Source organism: Scyliorhinus canicula, chromosome 14, assembly GCF_902713615.1.
Source record: "Scyliorhinus canicula chromosome 14, sScyCan1.1, whole genome shotgun sequence".
NCBI lineage: Eukaryota > Metazoa > Chordata > Chondrichthyes > Carcharhiniformes > Scyliorhinidae > Scyliorhinus > Scyliorhinus canicula.
This window is the reverse complement of record NC_052159.1, coordinates 104,302,600-104,329,818: the sequence shown is the minus strand read 5'-3', so window position 1 is coordinate 104,329,818 and position 27,219 is coordinate 104,302,600. Positions and strand designations below refer to the sequence as shown.

General features: G+C 48.4%; 1 protein-coding gene across 4 annotated transcripts in view; it reads left to right on the top strand.

The window, feature by feature from the left end:
- The window catches only part of pcdh17 (protocadherin 17), a 188,039-nt gene that overhangs the window by 28,050 nt on the left and 132,770 nt on the right, over window positions 1–27,219 (top strand). Inside the window, exon 4 of one of the 4 annotated variants that reach the window (XM_038817902.1) lies at window positions 8,965–11,749. The exons of the other annotated variants lie outside the window; for them this stretch is intronic. Within the exon in view, the coding sequence (XP_038673830.1) occupies window positions 8,965–9,011 (47 nt within the window). The 3' untranslated portion in view covers window positions 9,012–11,749. Of the gene's footprint in view, window positions 1–8,964; window positions 11,750–27,219 lie in introns of those variants that run through there. 4 annotated transcript variants of the gene reach the window in all.

Below are 27,219 nucleotides of genomic sequence, written 5' to 3'. Positions count from 1 at the left end.
CAACAAAAGGAAGTTCTCTTTTGTAACTTGGTGCTCTATTGTAATAATGTAGGCTACTACCCACCCAAGCTCAGTCAGCTCCCTTTTGTCATTTCTCCACCGCCGTTGCAGCGTCCAACAGGACGTACCCGAGGGCTGCTGCTTGTGTTTCAGCCAGGCGAGATTGGCATTCAGCAGGCTGGCAAGCTGACTCGGATTGCTCAATCGGCATCTGTGGCTCACCAGAATTATTCAGGTGAAGCCTGAGATCACATTTGGGGCGAGCCGTGGGTCTCCAGCCTCTGCTGTTTGAATCACCTCGTTCAGGCCTGAAAACCAATATAAATCAGTTTCTAGCCTGGTTACATTGAGCAGAGAGTAATATTGCTGGTATTAAATTGCTTGGATGAAACAAAAATGTAATTTTACTTTTCTTCTTCTGAACTTTGCCTGGGAATTGACTTGGCATTTTTGCTTTTTCAAACACAAGTTCTTTTATGCAACTATAATTGAACATTGTTTAAAAAATATACCTATGGCAGTAGAACTGTTGAAAAAAACAACATGAAAATGTAACATTTACAAAGAGAAATTGTGTCGCCCGTCAAGACTAAAAGAGAGCAGTGACCTTTTGATATTTAATGTGTCACTGTGAGGAATCCCCCCCCCCACCCACCAATATTTTAAAGTAGGCTGAGGTTCCAAGGGAGAAAGTAGGTGGTATCCTCAAGGGGAAATTGAACAGAATTTCTAATAATAAGCAGCTTTCATAAATGTATGGCAGGTATTCGAAACAGAATACCTGAAGAAGACAGTTAGCTCTGACTTCTCTGAAAACCCTTGGGCTGTGTAACTCAGTTAAGTTTTTTTATCAAAGACATTACAATAGTGAAGGAATTGTGAGATCTTCACAAACTAAAATATATTTTTCCAGTTACATATATTGAGATCGGAATAGAACATAGAACAGTACAGAACAGGCCCTTCGGCCCTCGATGTTGTGCCAAGCAATGATCACCCTACTCAAGCCAACGTATCCACCCTATACCAGTAACCCCCTCCCCCCATTAACCTTATTTTTTAGGACACTAAGGGCAATTTAGCATGGCCAATCCACCTAACCCGCACATCTTTGGACTGCGGGAGGAAACCGGAGCACCCGGAGGAAACCCACGCACACACGGGGAGGACGTGCAGACTCCGCACAGACAGTGACCCAGCTGGGAATTGAACCTGGGACCCTGGAGCTGTGAAGCATTTATGCTAACCACCATGCTACCGTGCATGGATGTGCAGGATAAAGGTTGATATAATATATTTTGATACTTTTTAAAAAAAAATTTAGATTAGCCAATTATTTTTTCTAATTAAGGGGCAATTTAGCGTGCCCAATCCACCTACTCTGCACATTTTTGGGTTGTGGGGGCGAAACCCACGCAGACACGGGGAGAATGTGCAAACTCCACACGGACAGTGACCCAGAGCCTGGATCGAACCTGGGACCTCAGCGCCGTGAGGCGGTTGTGCTAACCACTAGGCCATCGTGCTGCCCCATATATTTTGATACTTGATACCTGCACAACCCAGTACATGTGCTTTGTATTCTGGTTTACCATCTTTAAAGATTTGATATACCATTCAATATTCTGTCAGAAGCAAATTTATTGTTGTTTATGATGTTGCTGCAACCCAAGTTTGAGGTTATTGAGCTCTTTACTACAAAATGTCATGTTCTCCTCACTCCAGAATTTTGAGTCTTTAAAAAAAAAGATTCTCCGCTGCCCACGACGGGTCGGAGAATAGCGGGAGGGCCTTCCCGACATTTTTCACGCCCTCCCGCTATTCCCCCCCCACGGCCGCCCCACAGCACGAATCGCTACTCGCCGTTTTTACGGCGAACAGCGATTCTCCCCAGGCCGATGGGCCGAGTTCCCAGGCCTTTACGGCCGTTTTCACGAACGCGATCACACCTGCTCTCACCGTTCGTGAAAACGGCCGCAAAGTGCCGTCCCGGACAACCATGGCACCGATTGGCACAGCCGCACCACGGCCGTGCCAAGGGTGGCATGGGCCTGCGATCGGTGGGTACCGATCGCGGGCAGCGGGTCCGATACCCTGCACTATTTGGTCTTCCGCCGCCCCGCAGGATCATTCCGCGGGGCGGCTGAGGGGCATGACGGCCCGCGCATGCGCGGGTTTGACGCGTCTGCGGGATGACGTCATCCGCGCATGCACGGGTTGGAGCCGTCCAACCCGCGCATGCGCGGCTGACGTCATCGTGCGCGTCAGCCGGCGTGACGCTTGGCGCGCGGACTTAGCGACGGTCGCTAAGCCCGCGATGTCGTGCTTCACGGGGCCCCACTGCTAGCCCCGCCCGGGGGGGAGAATCGGGTCCTGAGAGGGGGCGCGGAGGCTGCCGTGAAACACGGCCAGTTTCACGGCAGCCTTTACGACTCGCCGCATTTGCGGAGAATCGCGCCCCTCATTCCTCTCCAGCCAGCCAACAAAGGTGCTCAAAAAGGTTCCCTAAATACTTAAGAAGTAGACAAAATCCCAAGGTAAACATAGTTAAAAGAATGAGGGAATGAGATGGATGCCTAATGTAATTTGGTTGTACAGGTGAGGAATTTTCCAAACAAACGATATTTCAAAGAAATGTTTCGTATTTCAACCTATCGAAAAGACAGAGAGGTGGGTAGAGGGGGCGGGGTTGCCTTGTTAATTAGAAATGAAATTAAATCAATAGCACTAAACGACATAGGGTCAGACGATGTGGAGTCTGTGTGGGTAGAGTTGAGGAACCACAAAGGCAAAAAAACCATAATGGGAGTTATGTACAGGCCTCCTGACAGTGGTCAGGACCAGGGGCACAAAATGCACCACGAAATAGAAAGGGCATGTCAGAAAGGCAAGGTCACAGTGATCATGGGGGACTTCAATATGCAGGTGGACTGGGTAAATAATGTTGCCAGTGGACCCAAAGAAAGGGAATTCATTGAATGTTTACAGGATGGCTTTTTGGAACAGCTTGTGATGGAGCCCACGAGGGAACAGGCTATTCTGGACTTAGTGTTATGTAATGAGCCAGAATTGATAAAAGATCTTAAAGTAAGGGAACACTTAGGAAGCAGTGATCATAATATGGTAGAATTCAGTCTGCAATTTGAAAGAAGGAAGGTAGAATCAGATGTAAAGGTTTTACAGTTAAATAAAGGTAATTACAGGCGCATGAGGGAGGAACTGACGAAAATCGACTGGAAGCAGAGCCTAGTGGGAAAGACAGTAGAACAGCAATGGCAGGAGTTTCTGGGAGTAATTGAGGACACAGTGCAGAGGTTCATCCCAAAGAAAAGAAAGGTTATCAGAGGGAGGATTAGGCAGCCATGGCTGACAAAGGAAGTCAGGGAATGCATCAAGGCAAAAGAGAGAGCCTATAATGTGGCAAAGAGTAGTGGGAAGTCAGAAGATTGGGAAGGCTACAAAAACAAACAGAGGATAACAAAGAGAGAAATAAGGAAGGAGAGGATCAAATATGAAGGTAGGCTAGCCAGTAACATTAGGAATGATAGTAAAAGTTTCTTTAAATACATTAAAAACAAACGGGAGGCAAAAGTAGATATTGGGCCGCTCCAAAATGACGCTGGTAATCTAGTGATGGGAGACAAGGAAATAGCTGAGGAACTTAATAAGTACTTTGCGTCAGTCTTCACAGTAGAAGACATGAGTAATATCCCAACAATTCAGGAAAGTCAGGGGGCAGAGTTGAATATGGTTGCCATCACAAAGGAGAAGGTGCTAGAGAAACTAAAAGGTCTGAAAATTGATAAATCTCCGGGCCCAGATGGGCTACATCCTAGAGTTCTAAAGGAGATAGCTGAAGAAATAGTGGAGGCGTTAGTTATGATCTTTCAAAAGTCACTGGAATCAGGGAAAGTCCCAGAGGATTGGAAAATCGCTGTTGTAACCCCCCTGTTCAAGAAGGGAACAAGAAAAAAGATGGAAAATTATAGGCCAATTAGCCTAACCTCGGTTGTTGGCAAAATTCTAGAATCCATCGTTAAGGATGAGATTTCTAAATTCTTGGAAGTGCAGGGTCGGATTAGGACAAGTCAGCATGGATTTAGTAAGGGGAGGTCGTGCCTGACAAACCTGTTAGAGTTCTTTGAAGAGATAACAAATAGGTTAGACCAAGGAGAGCCAATGGATGTTATCTATCTTGACTTCCAAAAGGCCTTTGACAAGGTGCCTCACGGGAGACTGCTGAGTAAAATAAGGGCCCATGGTATTCAAGGCAAGGTACTAACATGGATTGACGATTGGCTGTCAGACAGAAGGCAGAGAGTTGGGATAAAAGGTTCTTTTTCGGAATGGCAACCGGTGACAAGTGGTGTCCCGCAGGGTTCAGTGTTGGGGCCACAGCTGTTCTCTTTATATATTAACGATCTAGATGACGGGACTGGGGGCATTCTGGCCAAGTTTGCCGATGATACAAAGATAGGTGGAGGGGCAGGTAGTATTGAGGAGGTGGGGAGGCTGCAGAAAGATTTAGACAGTTTAGGAGAATGGTCCAAGAAGTGGCTGATGAAATTCAACGTGGGCAAGTGCGAGGTCTTGCACTTTGGAAAAAAGAATAGAGGCATGGACTATTTTCTAAACGGTGACAAAATTCATAATGCTAAAGTGCAAAGGGACTTGGGAGTCCTAGTCCAGGATTCTCTAAAGGTAAACTTGCAGGTTGAGTCCGTAATTAAGAAAGCAAATGTAATGTTGTCATTTATCTCAAGAGGCTTGGAATATAAAAGCAGGGATGTACTTCTGAGGCTTTATAAAGCACTAGTTAGGCCCCATTTAGAATACTGTGAGCAATTTTGGGCCCCACACCTCAGGAAGGACATATTGGCACTGGAGCGGGTCCAGCGGAGATTCACACGGATGATCCCAGGAATGGTAGGCCTAACATACGATGAACGTCTGAGGATCGTGGGATTATAATCATTGGAGTTTAGGAGGTTGAGGGGAGATCTAATAGAAACTTACAAGATAATGAATGGCTTGGATAGGATGGACGTAGGGAAGTTGTTTCCATTAGCAGGGGAGACTAGGACGCGGGGGCACAGCCTTAGAATAAAAGGGAGTCACTTTAGAACAGAGATGAGGAGAAATTTCTTCAGCCAGAGAGTGGTAGGTCTGTGGAATTCATTGCCACAGAGGGCGGTGGAGGCCGGGACATTGAGTGTCTTTAAGACAGAAATTGATAAATTCTTGATTTCTCGAGGAATTAAGGGCTATGGGGAGAGAGCGGGTAAATGGAGTTGAAATCAACCATGATTGAATGGTGGAGTGGACTCGATGGGCCGAATGGCCTTACTTCCGCTCCTATGTCTTATGGTCTTAAGTGACCGTATGAATGTTTACTTAACAAGAAAGCATAGTTTAAATCTGTGGCAATGCATTCCAAAAGGAATCATCATTCCACAATAATGAAAATTGAAAAATACATTTTTCCTTTCTCTCAGACAAATAAAAATGAAAATATGGTACTTTGAATTCCCTTTTGATATATATATAGTCTTAAATCTTATCCGAGCTCTTCAGCCGATTTGTAATTTTGTACAGCGTATCAGACATGGTGGACATTTTGCTGCTTGCCATACAGAAACCCAAGACCCTTAATATGATTTCATTGAAGGATTTCAATGAAGAAGTTTTTGAAATCATTTTGCTATCTCTACTTTCAATGGGGTTTCAGTAACTGTGTTGCAAACTCTATTCAGTATAAGATCTCATTCCTGTCTCATTGAAGATTATACACTGAGAATAGTGTATAACTTCTCGCACTCATTGTAAATTTCAGTACGAGCCTGCTTCTGTTTGGCAGGATTGACCTGCTTTAAATGTTTGGGTGACGGCTCTTTAATTAGTAAGAGGCAGGACTTCTGTCCTTCTCCAAAGAGCTCCCAGCCAAACAGAGACCAAAAGCGCTGTGCCACCCCAGGATTGGTGACCACTGCCAGTATTGTGCGAGGCCAGGGAGGAAACGGAACCATGGATACTCCCAAACCCAGGTACACCTGAGATCTCACTGGGTTGGGGCTGAATTGGCAGTCTCTGGTGTGGGGGACTGGAGGGTATGCTAGTTAGGGGCATGCGGAGGATAGATGCAGGGTGGCAAAACTGGAGGGGCCTCCAATAGGCGCAGCAGTGCGATGGGGCTTTTAATTGGGTGTACTGCCAATGGCATGGTGCCCTACTTTACATGTCCACCTATCTGTTTTCCTGCCTGTATAATTCAGCCCATAATGTTTGAACATCAGAATCAGAAAGACACACAGTGACTTTACTTCATTGATAGAGCTATGAATGACTTGATGTGACTTTGAATTGGACTTGCTTATCCCGATTCAAGTTTGAATTCACTCGAATCACAAATGTATTTAAAATCTAAACATGATTGTTAATTGTTGGCAATGAATGAAGAATTGAAACCAAATCGCATTTCACAATTTTGAGTCAAGCAACACTGAGTAGGATTTTACACCTGTTTATTTCTTATCAATCAATTATCATTGCTGTCAGATCATAATTGTGATTGTCCAGGATGTGACCTCCATTATCACCTTGTATCTGCAGAACAACAGCATTAACATATACTCCAGGCATCACTGATTAATTGAATTCATGGAATAATCAAGTAAATGTTGTACTGGACAGTGCGAATAATGGTGAAATGTAGCTCTATTTCATCCCACATCACAATCACAGGTATATCCTGTATCTCTGAGCTTTGATTTATCAGTATTAGCATCAACATGCAACTCCAAAGAACCCAAAACATCAGGGAGGACATGCTTGTCTACTATCTTAGCCCAGTATTTTCTAAATTCATTCTTAGGATATGAATGCACCTAGCATTTGTTGCCTATTCCTAGTTGTCTTTGAGAAAATGGAAGTGTGCTTTCTTGATTCACTGTGGTGTACACAATGAAGGTATTTCCACGGCGCTATTAGGTTGTGACTTCCAGAATTTTGACCCAGTTGTGGATTGTTATCAAGTTAATAGTTTGGGCAATCAGTGGACCTGATAAAAAAAATTCTTAAGTAACAAAGGCATTGCAGGACTGTTAACACATAACAAGGTGAAGTAGAATTATATACAGCACAGGTCTCCACCACATTCCTTGTCAACAACAGCATTGCAGAGCCACTTTTCGCAGCTGAAGAGCATTACTCATCTCTGTGAGAGATAAGACCTGAATGAATGATTGCACTTACTTTCTATCGGAGTCCTTCTAAAGGCACATGTTGTTTAACATGTACACGAGAAGGATTTTGTTGCTGAGCTCTTTGCTATACCATGCTAGTCGTTACATCCACCTATTCTTATCCACCCCATCACTATTTCTCTGTGATCTGATTGATACATCTATAGATAATAATAACCAATATTTAGGTGAAGTTAACCAGTATTTAATAAACCAACACAAAATAAAGGGCACAACACGGCTTACAGTTCAACGGTCCCTATCGGGACTACCGATCACGCTGGTCGCAGTCCGGGTTGGCTTTTATTGGGCGGATTTATGAGCCTCAGCTGGGCGGGCCTCCACCCACTAGTGAGAGAACTCGTATTCCACAAGTACCATGGGGAGAGCAATTGAGTTCACCCTATGCGTCTCGTAAGGGATACTACACTTTATAAAATTGCTTCAAATATTTGAAACAAAAAGAACCAAATGATCCAGCTGGTGATGAACAATTTTATGAGCCAGCGGTGGCAAATGAGCAATCATTGCTTGTTTTGTGGGGTGGGAGGGAGGAGTATTTAATAAGTAGTTGAGAGGATAATTTTCAGCTTAACTGCTGAAGAATAAATTTGGCATTGCAAGATAGGCAACTGTTGCACAAACTGCCCAATTTTTCTTTCTATTCATCAATTTGAAATCTACCCTGTGGCATCAGTAGAAAATTTGCTGAGTATGGTCTTTCAAAATGTTACTTAAAATCAGACACACACAAAAGGAGGCACAACAGTCTTTTCAACAGCACTCTTTTTATGAAGCATTTAAACATGAAAAGTAAAAAAAATCAATAAAGGACTACAGGAGGGAGCTCTTCAAAAATAATTTAAATCAGAAATTCAGCAACCTGCTGGGAAAAGCATAAATATAAATAACATTGGGCTGCACAGATTTGGCACATTGTAACCTCAGCTGAAGCACCCCATGGTTCTCACCTGATGTCATTGCCAATCTATATGAGAGAAAGGAAATCCCTTACAAATGCTTTCAGCATGCTGGCTTTACAATGGCAGAGGAAAAGCAGGAAAGAGATGTCAAATGAGAATGGAGCCAGTGTGGAGAAAATGCAGGGACCGCTCTGATTCTGAACTGGACACCGGTAAACCCATTTTTCTTTGTATAGTTCGTTGGCAAGACATTTCGGCCTAGAAATACCTTGGTTCTGTGCCGTTTTACAATGTTAAAGACAGTACTGAGCAGGCCAACTGCATTTGCAAACAATTTAAGCCCTCAATACCGATGCAGGCATCAAAAGAGGTGCCCGGGGACCTGCCCAAAATAGATACAAATTTCTTCACATTTGCCTGGACAACATGTGGCCTAAACCTGAAAAGAATCAATACAGACTGACACCAAAGTTATAAAATCTTTAAAAAGACATCCCTCATTGCGGAGTAGGAAGGTGCAGGAGTGCTCATCCACAAATCCACATTAAAAACTCGGTTTTCACAGCACTTGAACGCATCCTTCCAGATTGTTACCTTGACCACCCTTCTCCCTCCTTCTCACAATCTCTTCTCCCTTCTCCACAGTTGCCCCATACTGCACCCCCCCATCACTTTTTGTCCTTTCATATTCTGGTCAACCCCTCTCATGGTAGCCGTTGTTTCTTGGAAGACCTTCCTGTAGGCCAATGTCAGAAAATGCAGTGACCCAAATTCCATTCTTTTTTGTCTTTGAACTGCAGGACACTGCTCAGCACACATCTGCAGCTTGCCGATCTGTTGTGGATGAATCTCAAGGTCCAATATCGGTTGTGCCTCAGTTCTAATGTTCCAGTAGAGTGATCTCCAAACCCCGGTACCCTTATCAATGGCTTCTTCCGATCTCTGAGACCTCCTAATCCCCGTCTCTCCTCTTCAGTTCCATCTGTGACCTGGTTCTGAGAATCTACCCACCCAAATGCCAGCCACTTCTCAATCCAGTTAATTGTGGCTGTGCAATAGTGTCCAAAAATGATAATCATGTCTGTGAAACTATTTCTTCCTGAATTCTTGACGACAAATGTGCATTGCTGCTCCATCCCTGCTTCCATGTTAGTGTCAGAATCAAGATTTTATGTCAATAAACTTTCATCAGATCCAGAATGTCTGGACCATATACTCTTCTGAAGAAGTGTGAAAGGAGTCCAGGAATACTTTCATTTTTATTTATATTATTCTCCGAGCTATATGGTCTACTTCTATCTTTTGTGTTCTTATGATCTTATGAGGCATTGGTACATTGGGTCATCCAATTCAAGGAGGGCTGGATCCTGGCACATGACTTGGTAGAGGACCTGGAGTAGGTATAAAGTGGCAAGATCGGGGCAGAGGTAGGTGTTGCAGATGCAATTGGAGGCAGTGCAGGTGAGGGTTCACAAAGCACTGGCTAAGGTGTTTTAAAAGGGAATTGGATAAATACTTGAAAAGGAAACAAGGTATTGGGGCAAGAGTGGGTAGTGGAACTATTTGATGGCTCTTTTAAAAAGTCAGTACAAAGACAATGGGCTGACTGGCTCTCTTTTATGCTGCACGATTCTATTATTCTATGAACTAGAGTCCAGGGTTGAATTTTACAAAGGAAGTAAGGACCCCCATATCGAGGCAAAAGGTGACCTCAGTAGTGAGATCTGCTTGGTAATTTTGTTATAGATGGCCTCCTAATTGGCCTTCCGCTTTTGCACACTTACCTTTAGCAACCTGGGATGCAAGACACTTGCATCAAAGGATAGTCGACCTTTCCAGTCCCTCCTGCCTCTCATTTTCAGCCCATCCATGACCTGCAGCATTTCCATTTATAATATTTCGTTGGTCTCCTTTTTCTTAGTGAACACCGATTATAAACTATTCATTAAATCTCTAAGCGTATTTCACCCTTTGTCCCTTTGGACAGGGTAGAGGGAGGATGGAGGTGGGGAGGCAAAACAATGGGTTGAGGGCTCCGATTGGCAGCGGGAGCCCCGAAAGAAGCACCCCTTTCACTGAACAGCAGCCATAGGATTAAACCTGCCAGGCTGTACTTTGCGCGCAGGCCCCTCATGCCCAAATTAAGGGTCTTAGTTGGGCCACTGGCAGGAAGCCAACCTGACACCTCCCCTGAGACTTGTAAAATCGCTGCAGAGGTGGGCCTGCAATGGGGACACCACCAATAACTTGGCACCCTATTTTAAAGGTCCACCCATCTGCTTTCCCATTGGCCTGTAAAATCAAGCCCAATGTTTGTGTAATTAAACCCTACAATATTAGAATTCTATAGTTCTTACATATCTCTGTGATTTCCCTGATGATTTGTTCCTCTATTTCTTTCTTTATGGAGACCTACAACTGGGATATCCCAGTTGCATGATCATACTCCTTTTGCTTCTCAGCTCTACCAAATGGATTCTGGCCAATGTCCTCTCAAGGACAACCTTTCTTTCCAACTCAACTTTGTCTTCCTTAATCAGTAATACCATCCTGTTACCACACCCCTCTGCCCAATTTCCTTCCCAGACATTTCCGAACGTTTTATACCCTTGAGGGCAAAGGACCCAGTTCTCACCATTTTTAAGCCACATTTCTGTTAATGCTACTGCATCATAATGGCTGTTTGTACTTGTGGTTTACCAATCTTAATCACCACACTTTTACATGCTTGCATTGTAATTTTGACATTGTAATGACAAATTGTAATTTTGTCATAGATGGCTCCTAATTAGCCTTCCGCTTTTGCACACTCACCTTTAGCAACCTGGGATGCAAGACACTTGGACCAGGCTCGGAAATCCTGACCCCAACCTGAAGGAACTGGGGGCAACAATGCGCTAATGCATGAGCAGCAATTGAGTTGTGCATAGACATAGGCACAATGATGAGACAAAGTGTATCAGAGTTATAGACAGAGAAGAGGGGGACAGAAAGTGAGTGAATTTAACAGGTGCTCTGTATGCCTGGGCACCTGACTATATCACCTTCGACCTGGGCCAGGCCCATCAAGATGCCTGTGCTGTAGGATTTGCTGCCATTTACAGGATTCCCTAGGTCCAGAGGTCGATTGGTGGCACGCATGTTACTCTGGTAACACCGGGGTATCAGGGAGTGCCTAAATTAAAAAGAAGGGGTTCCACTCCCTGAATGTTCAGATCAAGTTTGCACCATCACCTCAGAATCATCCCTGGGAGTGTGCATGACAACTGCATCCTGCGGCACTCTGAGATCCCCAGTATCTTCGAGGACCACCCCAGGATGACGGGTTGGCTCGTGAGGGAGCCCTGTCCCTGACTACTCTGTTCCCTCCTCCAAGGGTTTGTGTAACGTCACTGGAGGATAATGCACCTGTGTTGACACTGTCAGTGGTTCACTAAACAAGGCAGGAGAGTGATGATCACTCGCTGTGAGGAAAATGCTGGTGCTTCCCAGGATCTTACAAAGTCTGACTCGTATTTTTGCTGACAGCGCACTCAAACCAATCCTGATGACGAAGTCTGCATCAGGGGCTTTTGATCTTGGACCACTGTGACGGTGGGAGGGGCTGGGGCTACAGGGGGTGGGGGTGTGGGCAGGCCCGCTGTGAAGATTAACTTGACAGAGGGTTCACATGTACTGGGTGGGAAATGTTTTAATGGTGAGCATTTTAATACAATAGATTTCCATTCCCCCGAGCTACAGATAGTGACCTCACCAGTGCCCACTGAGTGATCCTCTTTCTTCTTGATCTTCGGTGGTCCAGTGCTCTGTCGAGGTGTGTCCCCAATATGCACATCAGAGATAGAGGTAGCCTGCTGCTTTCCGTGCTCTATGACCTTTGATACCCTTGGCAGTTGTATTCTGGAGGGTGTGGAGCCAAAGGGCCGACTACTGGTGTTACAAGTTTCGCCAGGCCACCCTGTTCTGCCTGCTGCCCTTGAGATGTGCCGGCATCAAGAGGGGGTGTTCAGAAGAACTAGAGGCTGTCGTATCTCCTTGCTGGTAGGCCCCGGGTTGGGCTCCAGCGCTTCCTCCTCCCTGAGGGTGCCCGTAGGTCCCTCGGCACCTCCATGAAACAGAGGGGCAGCTGGAGTGAGCTCCAGAATCCTCTTGAGTCATCTGGCTCTGCTAGTCCTGGAGGCTCTCCATTGTCTGTACCATAGTGTCGGGCCCTCAGCGATGGTCCTCAATGAAATTCTATGATTTTAAGTTCTTATGCACGGTAGCACAGTAGTTAGCACAGTTGCTTCACAGCTCCAGGGTCCTCGGTTCGATTCCCGGCTTGGGTCACTGTCTGTGCAGAGTCTGAACGTTCTACCCGTGTCTGCGTGGGTTTCCTCCGGGTGCTCCGGTTTCCTCACACGGTTCAAAGATGTGCAGGTTAGGTGGATTGGCCATGCTAAATTGTACTTGGTGTCCAAAAAGGTTGGATGGGGTTACGGGGATAGGATGGAGGCGTGGACTTGAGTAGGATGCTCTTTCCAAGAGCCGGTGCAGACTCAGTGGGCTGAATGGTCCCCTTCAGCTCTGTAAATTCTATGATTTGGCAACGTTCTGGAGTGCCTCGACAATGTCCACCTGTGTCTGGGACATGGCTCTCCTCGACTGGGCCATGATGTCAAGGCCCTCAGTCATGGTCGTCACAGTCTGAGCCATTTCTTGGACACCACCACTTAATGTGCAGATGTCATGCTCCAGGTTTTCCACTGCGTTCGCCATCCTAGGATTGTTGTTGTTACCATCTCCTGCACCTGCAGCCTTTGGGACTCATGCAATCGGCATCACAATCACTGGAATGCTACTGGAACCCCGTCCTCAATCTCATGGCTCTGGCCTACCATCTGCATCAACTCTGGGAGAACCTTGTCTAGAGGCTCAACATCCGACTGGGATCCAGCTATGTCCTAGGATCCAGCAGACCTCCTTGGATGTTCCTGCCTCCACTTGACGTGCATTAGCATCTGTGTGGTGCTCAAAGATGTGTGCCTTCAAAGCCTGTTCACGAATGTCTCCTCCTGGGATGTGTGCTTCTGCACAAGTGGAAGATGCGGGTGATAGCTGTGGTGCATTTCCAGTGTTCTCCTCGAAGCTCTCCTCCGAGGCGTTCTCTGAGACGACTCCGGATGGCTCGGCCGCATCAGATGGTGATTCTGCAGGACGGTTCTGCACGACAATGGACATGTCAGTGAGAAGAAACGATAATTTTGTGAGATGTCAACAACTCATTGCTATTGGTCATCTGAGTGATGGGACAGTAGATCCTCCCCTCTTTGATGCAGGCCAGTCTTGGTGTTCTCTCCTTAGGAAACCCTGCAATCTCCAGGGCTCGTTCCTCATTGGTGGCGAGGACTCTGGGGCTGGATTCTCCGATTCTGAGATTAAGTGCTGACGCCGTTGTGAAAATTGTGGTCTTTTATGCCAGGAAAACTGCTGTTGAAAGGCCACCAATTCCTCGTTTTGCTGGGGGCCAGGAGGTAGCCAGCGTAGAGCCCGCAGCTCTTGCTGCCGATATGTCCCCCCAGCACTTACGGTTCAGAGGCCGTGCATGTGCACGGCGGCGGCCTGCAGCGCTCGGGAGGGAGAGAGAGAGAGAGAGAAACGTAGTCAGGTCGGCATCACCAAAGCGAGGAGCAAGTCTGTGCACTCCCATGTTTGTGTGTTGACTGGGAGTGAGTGGTGGGGTACCGTTTAATAGCAGCTCCCTCTTGTTAGCAATGAGCAGTTGAGGCGCAAGTCGGATGAATCAGACGGCGAGGGAGCCAGGCATGTCGCGATTCACGTGGGGGCTCATTTTTAGGACTAAGTGTAGTTGATTACAGGCCGCGATCTTGCTAATGCAGCCGACGGGTAACATCCCGCCAAACTCGCCCACTTCTAAAGTGTTTTGCTGAATTGCGCCCAGAGTTGCACTGAGACCGGTTGACTCACGGTATGCAAAGTGTCTGGGTGGATTGTGGAGGAATCTATTGAACCTGCTTTGGTTGCATTTGTCATTTCATTTGGAGCATGGTGTGTCTGACCACAGTTCACCTGTTAGTTCACGTGTACTGCATATTTACCCTGAATATTATAGTATAAGTTGGATATTGAAAATTGGTTTTATCTTTCCAAATTTGTTTGTCTCTAAAGATATTGCTGGGGTGAAGGATCATGAATATTTGAATTTTATTTTTGTATTTGTATTGAGATCTTTCGAACCTTTGTGTCTAGTGTAATATAGTTTGTTTCTTCTTGCTTAATAAATATTTATTCTTTGTGTTAAAAGGTCAGCAGCAAATGTCTGTGAATATGTTCAGTAACTTTCCTCCATGGTTTCTAACAAAAAAAGTTAGGATTTTTCAAACCAGGTTTACCTCTTGGATCTAACTTGTCCGGTAGTAACATGAGCTGGGATCATAACAATGGGATCATTTTGGTTGAGGGCAATCTCACTGATATCTGACACCTGGTACAACCGCAACCTCGGAGCACTGACCTACCAGGCTGGAGCTGAAGGCATTTGCAGCATCTTGGAGTTTGCTGTTTACAGTTGTGTAAGAGATGTCATTGAGGTTCATTGTTCAAAAAGAACAAATCACATTTCATTCAGTCTTTCCTGAGAGCAGCAAGTGGAGTGAACATGCAGCTTGGTGAGGATTGCAGTCTTCCTCTGCTGACATGGTAGTGGCATCCTGACATGACTTATGATTCCAAAGCACAACCCTGCACACATTGGGGGGGCATGCAAACCATGAAAGCCGTGCTGCCACACAAAATGTTACACAGCAGTTCATTGGCACCCTGTTTTAGTGAAACAGCTCACCCGCTGTCTGGACTGCCATAGAAAGCCCGGCAATTTTCAACAGAGTAAGTGTCAGATTGATGGCGGTCTGCTACTGCATGTTGCACAGAGGGAACAGCCCTTATCATCAGCTATACGGCGAATAGAACAGAGATCGGTACAGGACAGTACAGGCCCTTCGGCCCACGATGTTGTGCCAACCATTTATCCTAATCTAAGATCAACCTAACCTACACCCCTTCAATTTATGACTGTTCATGTGCCTGTCCATGAGTTGCTTAACTGTCCCTAATGACTCTGAATCCACCACCTCCGCTGGCAGTGCATTCCACACATCCACCACTCTCTGCGTAAAGAACCTGTCTCTGGCATTTCCCCCCCCCCCCCCCCCCCCCCCCCATACCTTCCTCCAATCACCTTAAAATTATGTCCCCTCGTGGCTATCCACTCACTCCATGCCTCGCATCATCTTGTTACCCCTATCAAGTCACCTCTCTTCCTTCTTCGCTCCAGTGAGAAAAGCCCTAGCTCCCTCAACCTTTCTTCATAAGACATGCCCTCCAGTCCAGGCAGCATCCTGGTAAATCTCCTCTGCACCCTCTCCAAAACATCCACATCCTTCCTATAAAGAGGCTGAAGAATAGCTGAAGATCAAGAAGCGGAGGAGGTGATGGAGGACGAGAAGAGAGGAGCCAACATCTTGCCTGTGATGGTGAGGACTTGTGCTCCAGAGTTAGCTGTGTTCTTAGCCAAACTTCTCTGGTATAGCTACAATATTGGATTTACCTAACGTGGAAAATTACCCAGATATGGCCTAGCCACAAAAGCAGGACAAATCCATTCCGGCCAAATACTGCCTGACCAGTTTACTCTCAATCAACAACAAAGTGACAAGAAGATGTCATTGACATTGCATTCAAACAACACATACACAACAATAACCTGCTCACTAATGCTTAGTTTGGAGTTCCTCAGGGCACTTGTCCTGGATCCAACCAACTTCATCTGCTTATGACCCACTTGGGTCCTAAACTCATTATAGACTTGCTCAACATGGACAAAAGAACTGAACTTGAGCAGTGACTGCCCTTGATGCCAAGGCAGCGATTGTGTGGTATCATGGAACTCTAGTAAAACTGAAGTAAATGGGAATCCAGGGAAAAGCCCTCCGCCGGTTAGAATGATACCTAGTACAAAGTGGTTGTGGTTGTTTATGTCCTATCTTCTCAGCCCCAGAACCTCACTGCAGGAGTTCCTCAGGGTACTGTCCTCGGTCCAATCACCTTCAGCTGCTTCATCAATGACCTTCACTCCGTTGTGAGGTCAGAAATGGGGATGCTCATTGATAATTGTACAATGTTCAGTACCATTCGTGACTCCTCAGGTACTAATGCATACATACTAATATATACGTAAGCAGCAATACCTGGACATGATTCAGACATGGAGCTAATAAATGACAGGTAACAATCATGCCACATAAGTGCCAGGCAATGACCAGTCCCAATAAGAGGGAAAGAAAGAACCTAACTATCTTGCTTTGACATTAAATTATATTCCCGATGGGGTCAGACTTCCGGTGGTGACATGTCGGAGAAGGTCTTTGTTTTTTGGTCCTTTAGCCTGGCCCCCAGGGATTTGGGTTATCAAACTGACCCATCTAATACTTTAAGGAATTTGTCGACGAAAATATGCTGAAGACTGCAAAAATGTTGGTGGCAAGTAGTTTGCAATTGTCAATCCTTCAATGGAGTTAGCAAGTCCATGAGGCTCATTGGAAGAGAAGATGGCGGATACGGCCTCGGGTGGGACTGTTATGGTGAAAAAGCTGACTGGGGGCAGCAGGGTAGCATGGTGGTTAGCATAAATGCTTCACAGCTCCAGGGTCCCAGGTTCGATTCCCGGCTGGGTCACTGTCTGTGTGGAGTCTGCACGTCCTCCCCCTGTGTGCGTGGGTTTCCTCCGGGTGCTCCGGTTTCCTCCCACAGTCCAAAGATGTGCGGGTTAGGTGGATTGGCCATGCTAAATTGCCCGTAGTGTCCTAATAAAAGTAAGGTTAAGGGGGGGGTTGTTGGGTTACGGGTATAGGGTAGATATGTGGGTTTGAGTAGGGTGATCATGGCTCGGCACAACATTGAGGGCCGAAGGGCCTGTTCTGTGCTGTACTGTTCTATGTTCTATGGGTGACAGCGCAGGAGTTCGAAAAACAATTTGAGAAGCATTTTGATAAGCAAGGAAAGGTGATGATGGAAACCCTTCAGCAGTCGACCGTGAAGACACTTGGTCCTATTCGGGAGAAGCTGGAAAAAACCTCAGAGGCTGTTAAGAAACATGAAGAGATGCTGAAGGGTGTGGAGGTGGCGATGTCATGGCATAACGATCAAATCGCCTCGTTGGAAGTTGAGATACTGCTCGTAGACGAGAGGAACAAGAACCTGAGGGCAAAGGTGGATGACTTGGAGAACAGGCCAATGAGACAGAACCTCAGAATTGTGAGGCTGCTGAAGGGATGGACAGCCCAAGGACGACTGAGTAATTCTCTCAGATGTTCGCTAAACTGCTGGGAGGGATGGGAAAATGTCTACATCAGAGTTCGATAGGGCTCACCCAACATTCTGGCAGAAGCCACAGGCGAATGAGCCACCTGGGACCCTGCTGCTGTGAAGCAAGGGTACTAACCACTGTGCTACCTTGCCGCCCATACTTCATAAATTGAACAATGCTAGCCTTGTGAGTAAGCTCAGGACTGAGGACCAACTTGTAAAGGTGGGATAAGCTTCCCCTGTCCTTAGCGGGCAGGGTCCAGTCGATTAAGATGAACATTCTCCTGCGATTTTTGTTCCTTTTCCAATGTCTGCCGATTTTCTTTTCTGAAAGGTCTTTGGGAAGATCGATAAGATGATATCATCCTTCATATGGGTGGACAAGACTCTGAGGATTCATAGGGTAAACTTTCAAAGAGACGGCTGACGTTGCCTGATTTGCTGTTTTGCTTTTAGGCAGCTAATGTAGAGAAGGTGTTGGGTTGGGGTTCCAATCATGGGTCGATTTGGGGTGCAGATAGAGGCGAGGTCATGCAGAGGATCTGATTTGAGGCACTGGTGACAGTTTCGCTCCCGCTCTCAACAACAAAATACTATTCAAACCCAGTGGTTGTTTCCACTCTAAAGATATGGAGCCAATTCAGACAACATTTTAAACTTGGATCAATGTTGAAGGTGGCCTCCACTCGTGCTAACCATCTATTTGAGTCGAGGAAATTAGACGTAATTTGGGGTGTGGGGAGAGAGGGGGCTGGAGATAGTGGGAGATCTGTTGATGGAAGGGCGGTTTTACCAGTCTATAGGAATTGGCGACAAAGTTTGGGCTCTTGGCCTCAGACTCGTTCAGGTGTCTCCAGGTTATGAATTTTATACGACAGACCTTCCCGACATTCCCCGTAGCACCGCCAACATCACTGATGTAGAAGATCCTTTTGCTCGTGGGGTCGGAAGAGAGTAGCACATCCGGAATTTACAGGCAATTCCAGCAGAAGATTTGGTTTCAATGGAAGGGATCAAGGTTAGGGGAGAGGAAGAGCTGGGGCACCTAATAGATGATGAGGTGTGGAGTGAGGCCCTTCACAGTGTGAACTCCACACCCTCAGGCACCAGGCTGGGTTTAATCCAGTTTAAAGTGGTGTTCAGGGCACACCTGACCAAGTCCCGAATGAGTCGCTTCTAAAAGGTGGATGAGAGGCGTGAGCGTTCTTCTAGGGGTCCAGCCAACTACATGCACATGTTCTGGTCATGTCTCAAGCTGGTGAGTTTTTGGGTCTTTTTTTTAGCACCATGTCAGCAATTTTGAATATTGAACTAGAGCCCTGTCCATTAGTTGCCATGTTCGGGGTGTCAGACTCGTTGGAGCTGCAGACAGATAAGGAGGTGGATGTCCTTGCCTTCACCTTGTTGATTGCCCGAGGCGGGTTCTGTTGGGGTTCCGCCCAGCACCTCAATATAGTTGGGAGATTTGATGGAGTTTTTATACCTATGGAAGGTCAAGTACCCTGGGCGGAATTCTCTCAGCCCAGGCCGGGCCAGAGAATCACCGGGGCAGGCGCGAAACGCGCGATGCCGTCCCGATGCCAGTCCGACGATTCTCCGTAGAGCGGAGAATTGGCGCCGGCTCGGCGTCGGTCGGGCCGGCACTCTACATAGAACAGTACAGCACAGAACAGGCCCCTCGGACCCTCGATGCCGTGCCGAGCAACGATCACCCACTCACACCCACGCATCCACCCTACACCCGCAACCCAACAACCCCCCCCCCCCCAAACCCGGGGGCCCCCGCGATTCTCGGCCCTGGATGGGCCGAGCGGGCTGTACAAAAAAACCTGGGTCCCGCCGTCACCGTTCACACCTTGTCTTACCCGGCGAGACCGTGATGTTAGTGATCCAGGGACGGCCTGGTTGGGGGGGGGGGGGGGAGTGGTTTCCAACCCCTGGGGTGGCTCCTCTGTGGCCTGGCCTGCGATTGGGGGCCTACCGATTGGCGGGCCGGCCTCTCGGGTTGGGGACCTCTTTTGTTCTGGCGCTGGCCCCTGTAGCCCTAATGCCATTTTCATCGTGGCCAGCGCGAGGAGGAGCCACCGCGCATGTGCGGCAATCGCGGCAGCTTCACTCCACATGCGCAGACCCGCGCCGCCCATCTGACTCTGGGATCGGCAGCTGGAGAGTCGATAAACGCGACGGTGTTTACGACGGCGTCAACACTTAGCCTCAGGATCAGAGAATCCCGCCCACTGTGAGGCATTCGATCGAGGGATTCTCCCAGGGATGGCGACCTTTGATAGTTTATTTTAAGGAACTGATTACCGTCAGTTGTTGGGGTGGTAGGTGGGACTATTTTAAGATTTGGTTTTTGTAATTGTATTTGGTTCGTTTAAATGTGCTTATTTTGTATTTTATAAAATGAAAAGCTCGAATAAAAACATTTTTTTTAAAAATTGCCATCGATGAAACCCACGCCATCAATGTCCTGGGGTTACCATGGACCAGAAACTGATCTGGACCAGCCATATAAATACTCTGCCTGCAAGAGCAAGTCAGAGGCCTATAATTCTGTGGTAAGTTACTCATCTTTTGATTCTCCAAAGCCTGTTCACCATTTGCAAGGCACAATACGTAAGTGCGATGGTACACTACTCTCTCCTGGCCTGGATGAATGCAGCTCCACAATGCTCAGAAAGTTCAACGTCATCCAGGGCAAAGCAGCTCGCTTTTTCAGCAGCCCATCGACACCTTAAATATTCACTAGCTCCACTATTGAGATCCCAGACCAGACCCCAACAGTGGCGAAGATACAGGACAAAACCCCAATAATATTGTTTAGTATGTTAGACTGTGCAATTGCTGCTCCCCGGATGAGTCGAAGAGAGTAGGGATTAGAGACATATATGGGTGATTGTGAGAGCGGCGATGGATGGGACGCAAGTGGTGAGGATTAAGAGCAAGTGGGAGGAGCAGGTGGGTGGGGAAATAGACTGGGGTCTGTGGTGTGAGCGATGCTTGGGCAAATTCTACCTCTATCTTGTGCGAGGATGAGCTTAATTCAGTTCAAGGTAGTGTATAGGGTGCATATGGACCATAGAACATACAGTGGAGAAGGAGGTCATTCGGTCCATCGAGACTGCACCGACCCACTAAAGCCCCCACTTCCACCCTATCACCGTAACCCAATAACTCCTAACCTTTTTGCTCACTAAGGGCAATTTATCATGGCCAAACCACCTAACCTGCACGTCTTTAGATTATGACTGGGGCAAGGATGAGTGGGTTCTTTCAAAGCGTGGCCGATGAGTGCGGATGTGGGTCGACGAATCATGCGCACATGTTCTGGGGTTGCGAGAAGCTGGAGAGGTACTGGGAAGCAGTGTTTGGGATGTTGTCTAAAATTGCGGGAGTGGAGGTCAGGCTGGACCCAATGGTGGCAATCTTTGGGATATTGAAAATATCAGAGCTGATGGAGAGGAAGGGGTTCGATGTTGTGGTCTTTGTTTCTCTAATTGCCCAGCTAAGGATCTTACTGAATTGGAGGTCGGATACGCTGCCAGGCGTGACTGCCTGGCTGGGGGATCTGTATGATGTTTCTCCAGTTAGAAAAGGTCAAATTTAGTTGAAGGGGTCGGAGGAGTTCTTCGAGACACGGGGTTTGTTCATGACAATGTTTGAGGAACATTTTGTCGCGGGGGATGAGAAGGGGGAGAGGGTAGAGGGTAAAAAGTGAAATTGTACAAACTAGATTGTGAGATTGTAGAGTGTGTTGGTGTACATGTTACTGTTTTTACACATGTAATAAAATACATTTATTACATGTGTAAGTCTCACTATCCCTTAGCTCCCCCCAGTATTAGCATCATCTCCGCAAGCTGAAAAACAAATGAACTCTCCATGCCGAAAGCACATTAACTCCACAGCGACTTTCCTCAGTCAAACCACAGTGCATTATTCCAGACTGATAACACATTCCTCTGGTCAGTTTAACCTTCTGGCTCCTAACAGCTCTTAGGCCCTGCAAAACAGGGTTATTTTTAAAAACATGCCAACTGCAGTCAAATACACTCTAACCCAAGGTTTTTTAACTCTTAATTACCAAAGGTTCATGATCCAATATTCCTAAAATCCTCCACTCATCACGTCACCAAAGTCACAGTGGCAGCAGTGTGTAGTATTTATAAGATGCGTTGCAGCAACTCGTCAGGCCTCCTTCCAAACCTGTGTCCTCCATCACTTAGGGGAAGATAGACAGCAAAGCATGGGAACACCACCAACTGAAAATTCCCCTCCAAGTCACAATCCAACCAGACGATATCATCTTCATTATTGCTGGATCAAATTCCTGGAACTCTTTCCAGCAGCACTCCAGATTGCTGAAGAAGGTGGCTTATCACCATCGTCCCGACGACAATTAGGGATAATAAATAAATTATTACCTTGCTGGCAATGCTCACATTCCATGAAAAAAAAAGTATGGTCCCATTCTGGCTGGGCAGTCTGTGAACAACCTGCTATACTTATAAATGCAACGCCAATGCTCCATTGTACAAGAGTTACACCTTATATTCCTTCTGTCTCTGACCATCGCAGAACAATCTTGGACAAATTGCAAAAATAATAGACAACAAAAATAATTATTCCAAACCAAATTTTGAAACCAAACCGTGCCATATTGTATGCAAATGTAAACCTTTCTTATTCCCTAATATGTCTGCCTTCTATGTGTCTTCTCTGTACTAAATACTTATGGAACTCTCCCAGGGGCTGCAGGATGAATGGTGAAAGGCTGATGATTTTCAGATAATGACTAAAGCAACTCTGCTCCTTACAAGTTCCTCTCCAACTTGAACCATCTTGGCCTTGTTGATAGCAGTTCGGTCTGATTGACAGACTGCCAGTGCCACTGAAGTAAAGGCAGTGGAGGCAGAATGAATGCTGTCTTCCAGAGTGAGGAAGAATGAATTTATCTACCCGAGCGAGGAAGGATGAATGCTAGGTGCGTTCAGCGGAAAAGCTGCAGCGCCTAAATTGGCCCCACTAGTTAACGGCACTTTGCCTTTTTTGGGGGCCTTGGGGAGTTTTTCTCCCCATTGAGGCCACACTCATAGAGATTTCCTGCACTGGCGCGCATTTGAAACGGCTGCTTCGATCACTACAAACCACATCCCCCTCTTCAGCACACCGCTTCACCCCTCAAACTTTTCTTGTCCGCCTCTAACCTCCCCTCACACCCCTTTTCATGAGCAAGGCCTCCCAGGCAGTGCCTTGTCCCTGCCACCTGGGGGTCTCTATTCGCCTGCGAGACCCCCCCCTCAAAATGCCATCACGCCTTTGTGTGGAAACCAGTGCTAAATGGTGCCCAGTTGAGATCCTGCAGTAAGACCGCTTACTCCCGAGCGACTGGAGCATGAGGCGCCCGGTTATTTAAATGATCCTATGGCTCATTTAAATATCATTATTGCACCAGGTGTAACAAGTCAGGTGACTCGCGATTTGTCCAGCGCCCGGTGGGGAGCCCGATTTGGGGCTTTCGCGGGGATTCACCTGGGTGCAACGCGGTGAATCACATCCTATATCTCTTTACAGGTGCTCTTTGTCCTCCCCCAAAGATTCTACCTATTTTGTATCATCAGTGAACATAGATACATTATTCTCTTCATCTATTCATCTAAGTTATTTGTATAGATTATAAATAGCTGAGACCAGGGGCGAAATTCTCCGACCCCACGCAGGGTCGGAGAATCGGCCGGCGGCGGTATTATTCCCGCTCCCGCCGGGTTTTGAATTTCCGAGCGGGCCAAAAACTGGCGTTGTGCAAATCCCCGCCGGCAGCCTCTGGGAACAGCTGGCGCCGGCGGGAAGTCATTGATTTTTCACAGTCAGAAATAACTCCGTGCCGGATGGGCCGAAGTCCCGCCGACGTGGCCACGGGTCATGTCGGCGAAAAACGTAGCTTTAAAGTGGGGAGGAGAGAGTACCGGCGTTTGGGGGGGGGGGGAGAGAGTACCGGCGTTTGTGGGGGGGGGAGGAGAGAGTACCCGCCTTTTGTGGGGTGGTGGAGAAAAGAGGGAGGGTTCGGCATTCCTCAGGGGCAACTGCATTGAACCACCCCCACCCCCCTCCCAATCATCCTCCATCGACCTCATCCATCCCGCTTTGTCCCCCTCCCCCACACCTGGGGTAAACACAGAACCTAAAGTGCACTGTAAAATCTGTGCCAGTGCACAGGGGGATCAAATAGCTCGGAACAAAGGGCAGGATGAAGAGAATGCGAGAGAGAGAGAGAGGAGAAAGGGGGAGGGAGGAGAAAGGAGAGAAAGAGGCCCAGGGGGTTGGGAGGCAGAATTAATCCAAAATTCCTGCTTATTTCCTCAGACTCTTCAAAAGGTTGTTTCTCCCCAGGATTAGAAAAGGTGCCTTGATAATTCACAGCACAGAATCCTTTCTGCGCTGTGAATTATAAAGGCAGAACCCAGAAACTTTGCCAAAAGTTTTTCCCTCTCTCTCCGCGCGTTTTTCCTGTTGTTGTGAACTGACCTGAATCGCAGAGGCTGAAGCTGAAATAGACAAATCCAGACACATCTCCCACCCCGGGATCCCAGCATTTCCCTCTGCATTCATAACCAGGCAATATTCCTGGGTCTAGGCAGATTGCAATATACTCACCAAAGCCCTGCTCTCAGCCAGAGGAACGACGGGACTCCCTCTCTCTCTGTCTCTCTCTCTGTCTGGCCCCACAATCTCCCTCTCTCTCTCTCTTCTCAAACAAAGACAAGGCAGCTGGGAGGAAGGGAGCCTTGAGGAAGATCTGCTGATGCCCCCATCCAATGGATGCCCGGGCCAACGCACCGTCGCCCCCCCCCCCTCTGCATGCCGCTGCCCCTACCCCGACCCCCTCCCCCCCCACCCTCCACCCTAACCCCACCCCCACCCCTACCCCCCCACCCTACCCCCCCCACCCCCCCCCCCCCCCCCCCCCCCCCCCCCCCCCCCCCACCCCCCCCCCCCCCACCACCACCCCACAAACGCCGGTACTGTCCCCCCACCACCACCCCACAAACGCCGGTACTCTCTCCCCCCCCACAAACGCCGGTACTCTCCTCCCCCCCCCCCCTCCCCCTCCTCCTCCCCCCCCTCCCTCCCCCTCCCCCCCTTCCCCCCCCCCCCCCCCCCCCCACACAAACGCCGGTACTCCCCCCCCAAACGCCGGGCGACGTTGATGATGTCGCCCGACGCGACACTTCCGCAGCGCGTTAAAATGACGCGTGTCGCGTCAGTCCGCTGCTGGCCCTTTCGGGAACGGAGATTAACGGCTTAAAAGAAGGCCCCGACGCCGGAGTCATCCGCACCGCTTTTGCCCGCCGGAAATGGGCGTCGCACAGCTCTTCGCAGAATTTCGCCCCTGAGCACTGATCCTTGTGGCACTCCACTTTTCACTGCTTGCCAACTTGAAAAAGCTCTGTTTATGCCCACACTCTGCTTTCAATCCGTTAAACAATTCTCTTTTCATGCTAATGTATTACCCATAACTGAGGACTTCCGGTGGCGGCGATGACGTAGAAAGCCGCACATTTGGGAGCTCCCATTTCAAACGGACTTCAGCTCTTTTTAGAGCCCAAAACGGAAATTTCTCGATGTCAAGGTGTGCTGATCGACTTTCTCCGCAGTTCATGACTCGAACTCAGAGTGGAAAGGGGGAAAAAACGGCAGCAGCTCCCCAGAAAAAACGGGGGAAGGAATCCAAGATGGCGGCCGGCGGAGCTCCAGAGGAGTGGAAGCAGTGGGTCCAGGAGCAACAAGCTGCTCTCCTGCGCTGTTTTGCAGATTTCAAGGCTGAGGTACTGAGCTCTCTGCAGGAAACAAACAAAATGCTCTCGGAGATTCAGACGACCCAGGGTGCTGCCATCAAGGCGTTGCAGACGCAGGCCACTGAACGAGAGGAGGAGGCCGTGGTCCTCGTGAGTAAGGTGGAGGGGCACGAGGCACTCCACAAGAAGTGGCAGGACCGCTTCGAGGAGCTTAATCACCGCATGAGGCGGAAAAATCTGCGGATCTTGGGCCTTGCAGAGGGGCTGGAGGGGTCGGACCTGACAACCTACGTGGCTACGATGCTGAACTCGCTAGTGGGGGCCGGGTCTTTCCATCTGCCCTTGGAGCTGGAGGGAGCACACAGAGTACTGGCCAGGAGGCCTAAGGAAAATGAACCCCCGCGTGCGGTGCTGGTGAGGTTCCACCGGTTCCGTGATCGGGAGTGTGTGCTGCGCTGGGTAAAGAAGGTGAAGAGCAGCAACTGGGAGAATGGGGTAGTACGGATCTACCAGGATTGGAGTGCGGAGGTGGCTAAGCGGCGGTCCGGGTTTAATCGGATGAAAGAGGTGCTTTACAAGAAGAAGATAACGTTCGGAATGTTGCAGCCTGCGCACCTGTGGGTAACTTATTCGGACCGGCATTATTATTTCGATTCCCCGGAGGAGGCGTGGGCCTTCATGCGGACGGAGAAACTGGACTTGAACTAGGGGTTGGGGGTTGCGGGGTCGGTTGTAATACTTTATTGCTGGTTTCTACTGTTGCTGTGTTCTCTTTTTCTGTACTTTTGCAATTTTGATAGGGTTATTTATGGGGGTGTTCTGCCCTTTTTTGCTTTGGGGCATTGTTTGAGTTTTGTATCTTGTGGGAGGGTTGGAGGGGTTTGTTGTATTCTATGTCGGGTTGGGAGTATGGAGTGGGGCTGGTATTTGGGAGCTGCGTCAGAAGGGTGTGGTGGGGCAGTGCGAAAGCGCGGGCTTTCCTCTGGTTTCCCGCGCTGCGGGGCTGGGGGGTGGAGACGGTGACGGGGGAGGCGGGGCCTTAACTGATTCTTCCCCGCGCTGGAGCGGTGCCTGGAGGAGGGATAGATTGGGGGATGATCCCACTTTGGGAGGGGTCGGGTTATTGGCGGGAGTTTCTGGGGTCAGCAGAAGTTAGCTGACCCACGGAAGTACAATGGAGGTCGGTTCGCGGCTAGGAGGGTTCCTAGCCTGGGGGGGGAGGGAGGGGGGAAAGGGGAATACCGGGTTGCTGCTGGCAGGGTCAGGAAGGAGCTGGTGGGGGCCGGGGGGACAGAGGTGAGGTGTTGTTGCTGTGGGGACTGGGTCGGGGGGGGGTGCTGGCCTGGGCGGGCAGTCGACGGGCTATGGCTAGTCGACGGGGGAGGGGGCGGGACGCCCTCTGACCCGGTTGGTCACCTGGAATGCAAGAGGATTGAATGGGCCGGTGAAGCGGTCGAGGGTACTTGCTCATCTGAGGGGGCTAAAGGCAGATGTGGCAATGCTTCAGGAGACCCACCTGAAGGTGGCGGACCAGGTCCGTCTGAGGAAGGGGTGGGTGGGACAGGTTTTCCACTCTGGGTTGGATGTGAAGAACCGGGGAGTGGCGATTCTGGTGGGGAAAAATGTGTCGTTTGAGGCGTCGGAGGTGGTGGCGGATAAGGGGGGTAGGTATGTTATGGTTAGGGGCAGGCTACAAGGAGAGACGGTGGTACTGGCTAGTGTGTATGCCCCAAATTGGGACGATGTGGGCTTTATGAGGCGTATGTTGGGACGGTCCCGGATCTAGAGGCGGTAGGTCTGATCATGGGGGGGGGACTTCAATACGGTGTTGGATCCTTCACTGAATCGGTCCAGCTCTAGGACGGGTAGGAGGCCGGCGGCAGCCAAGGTACT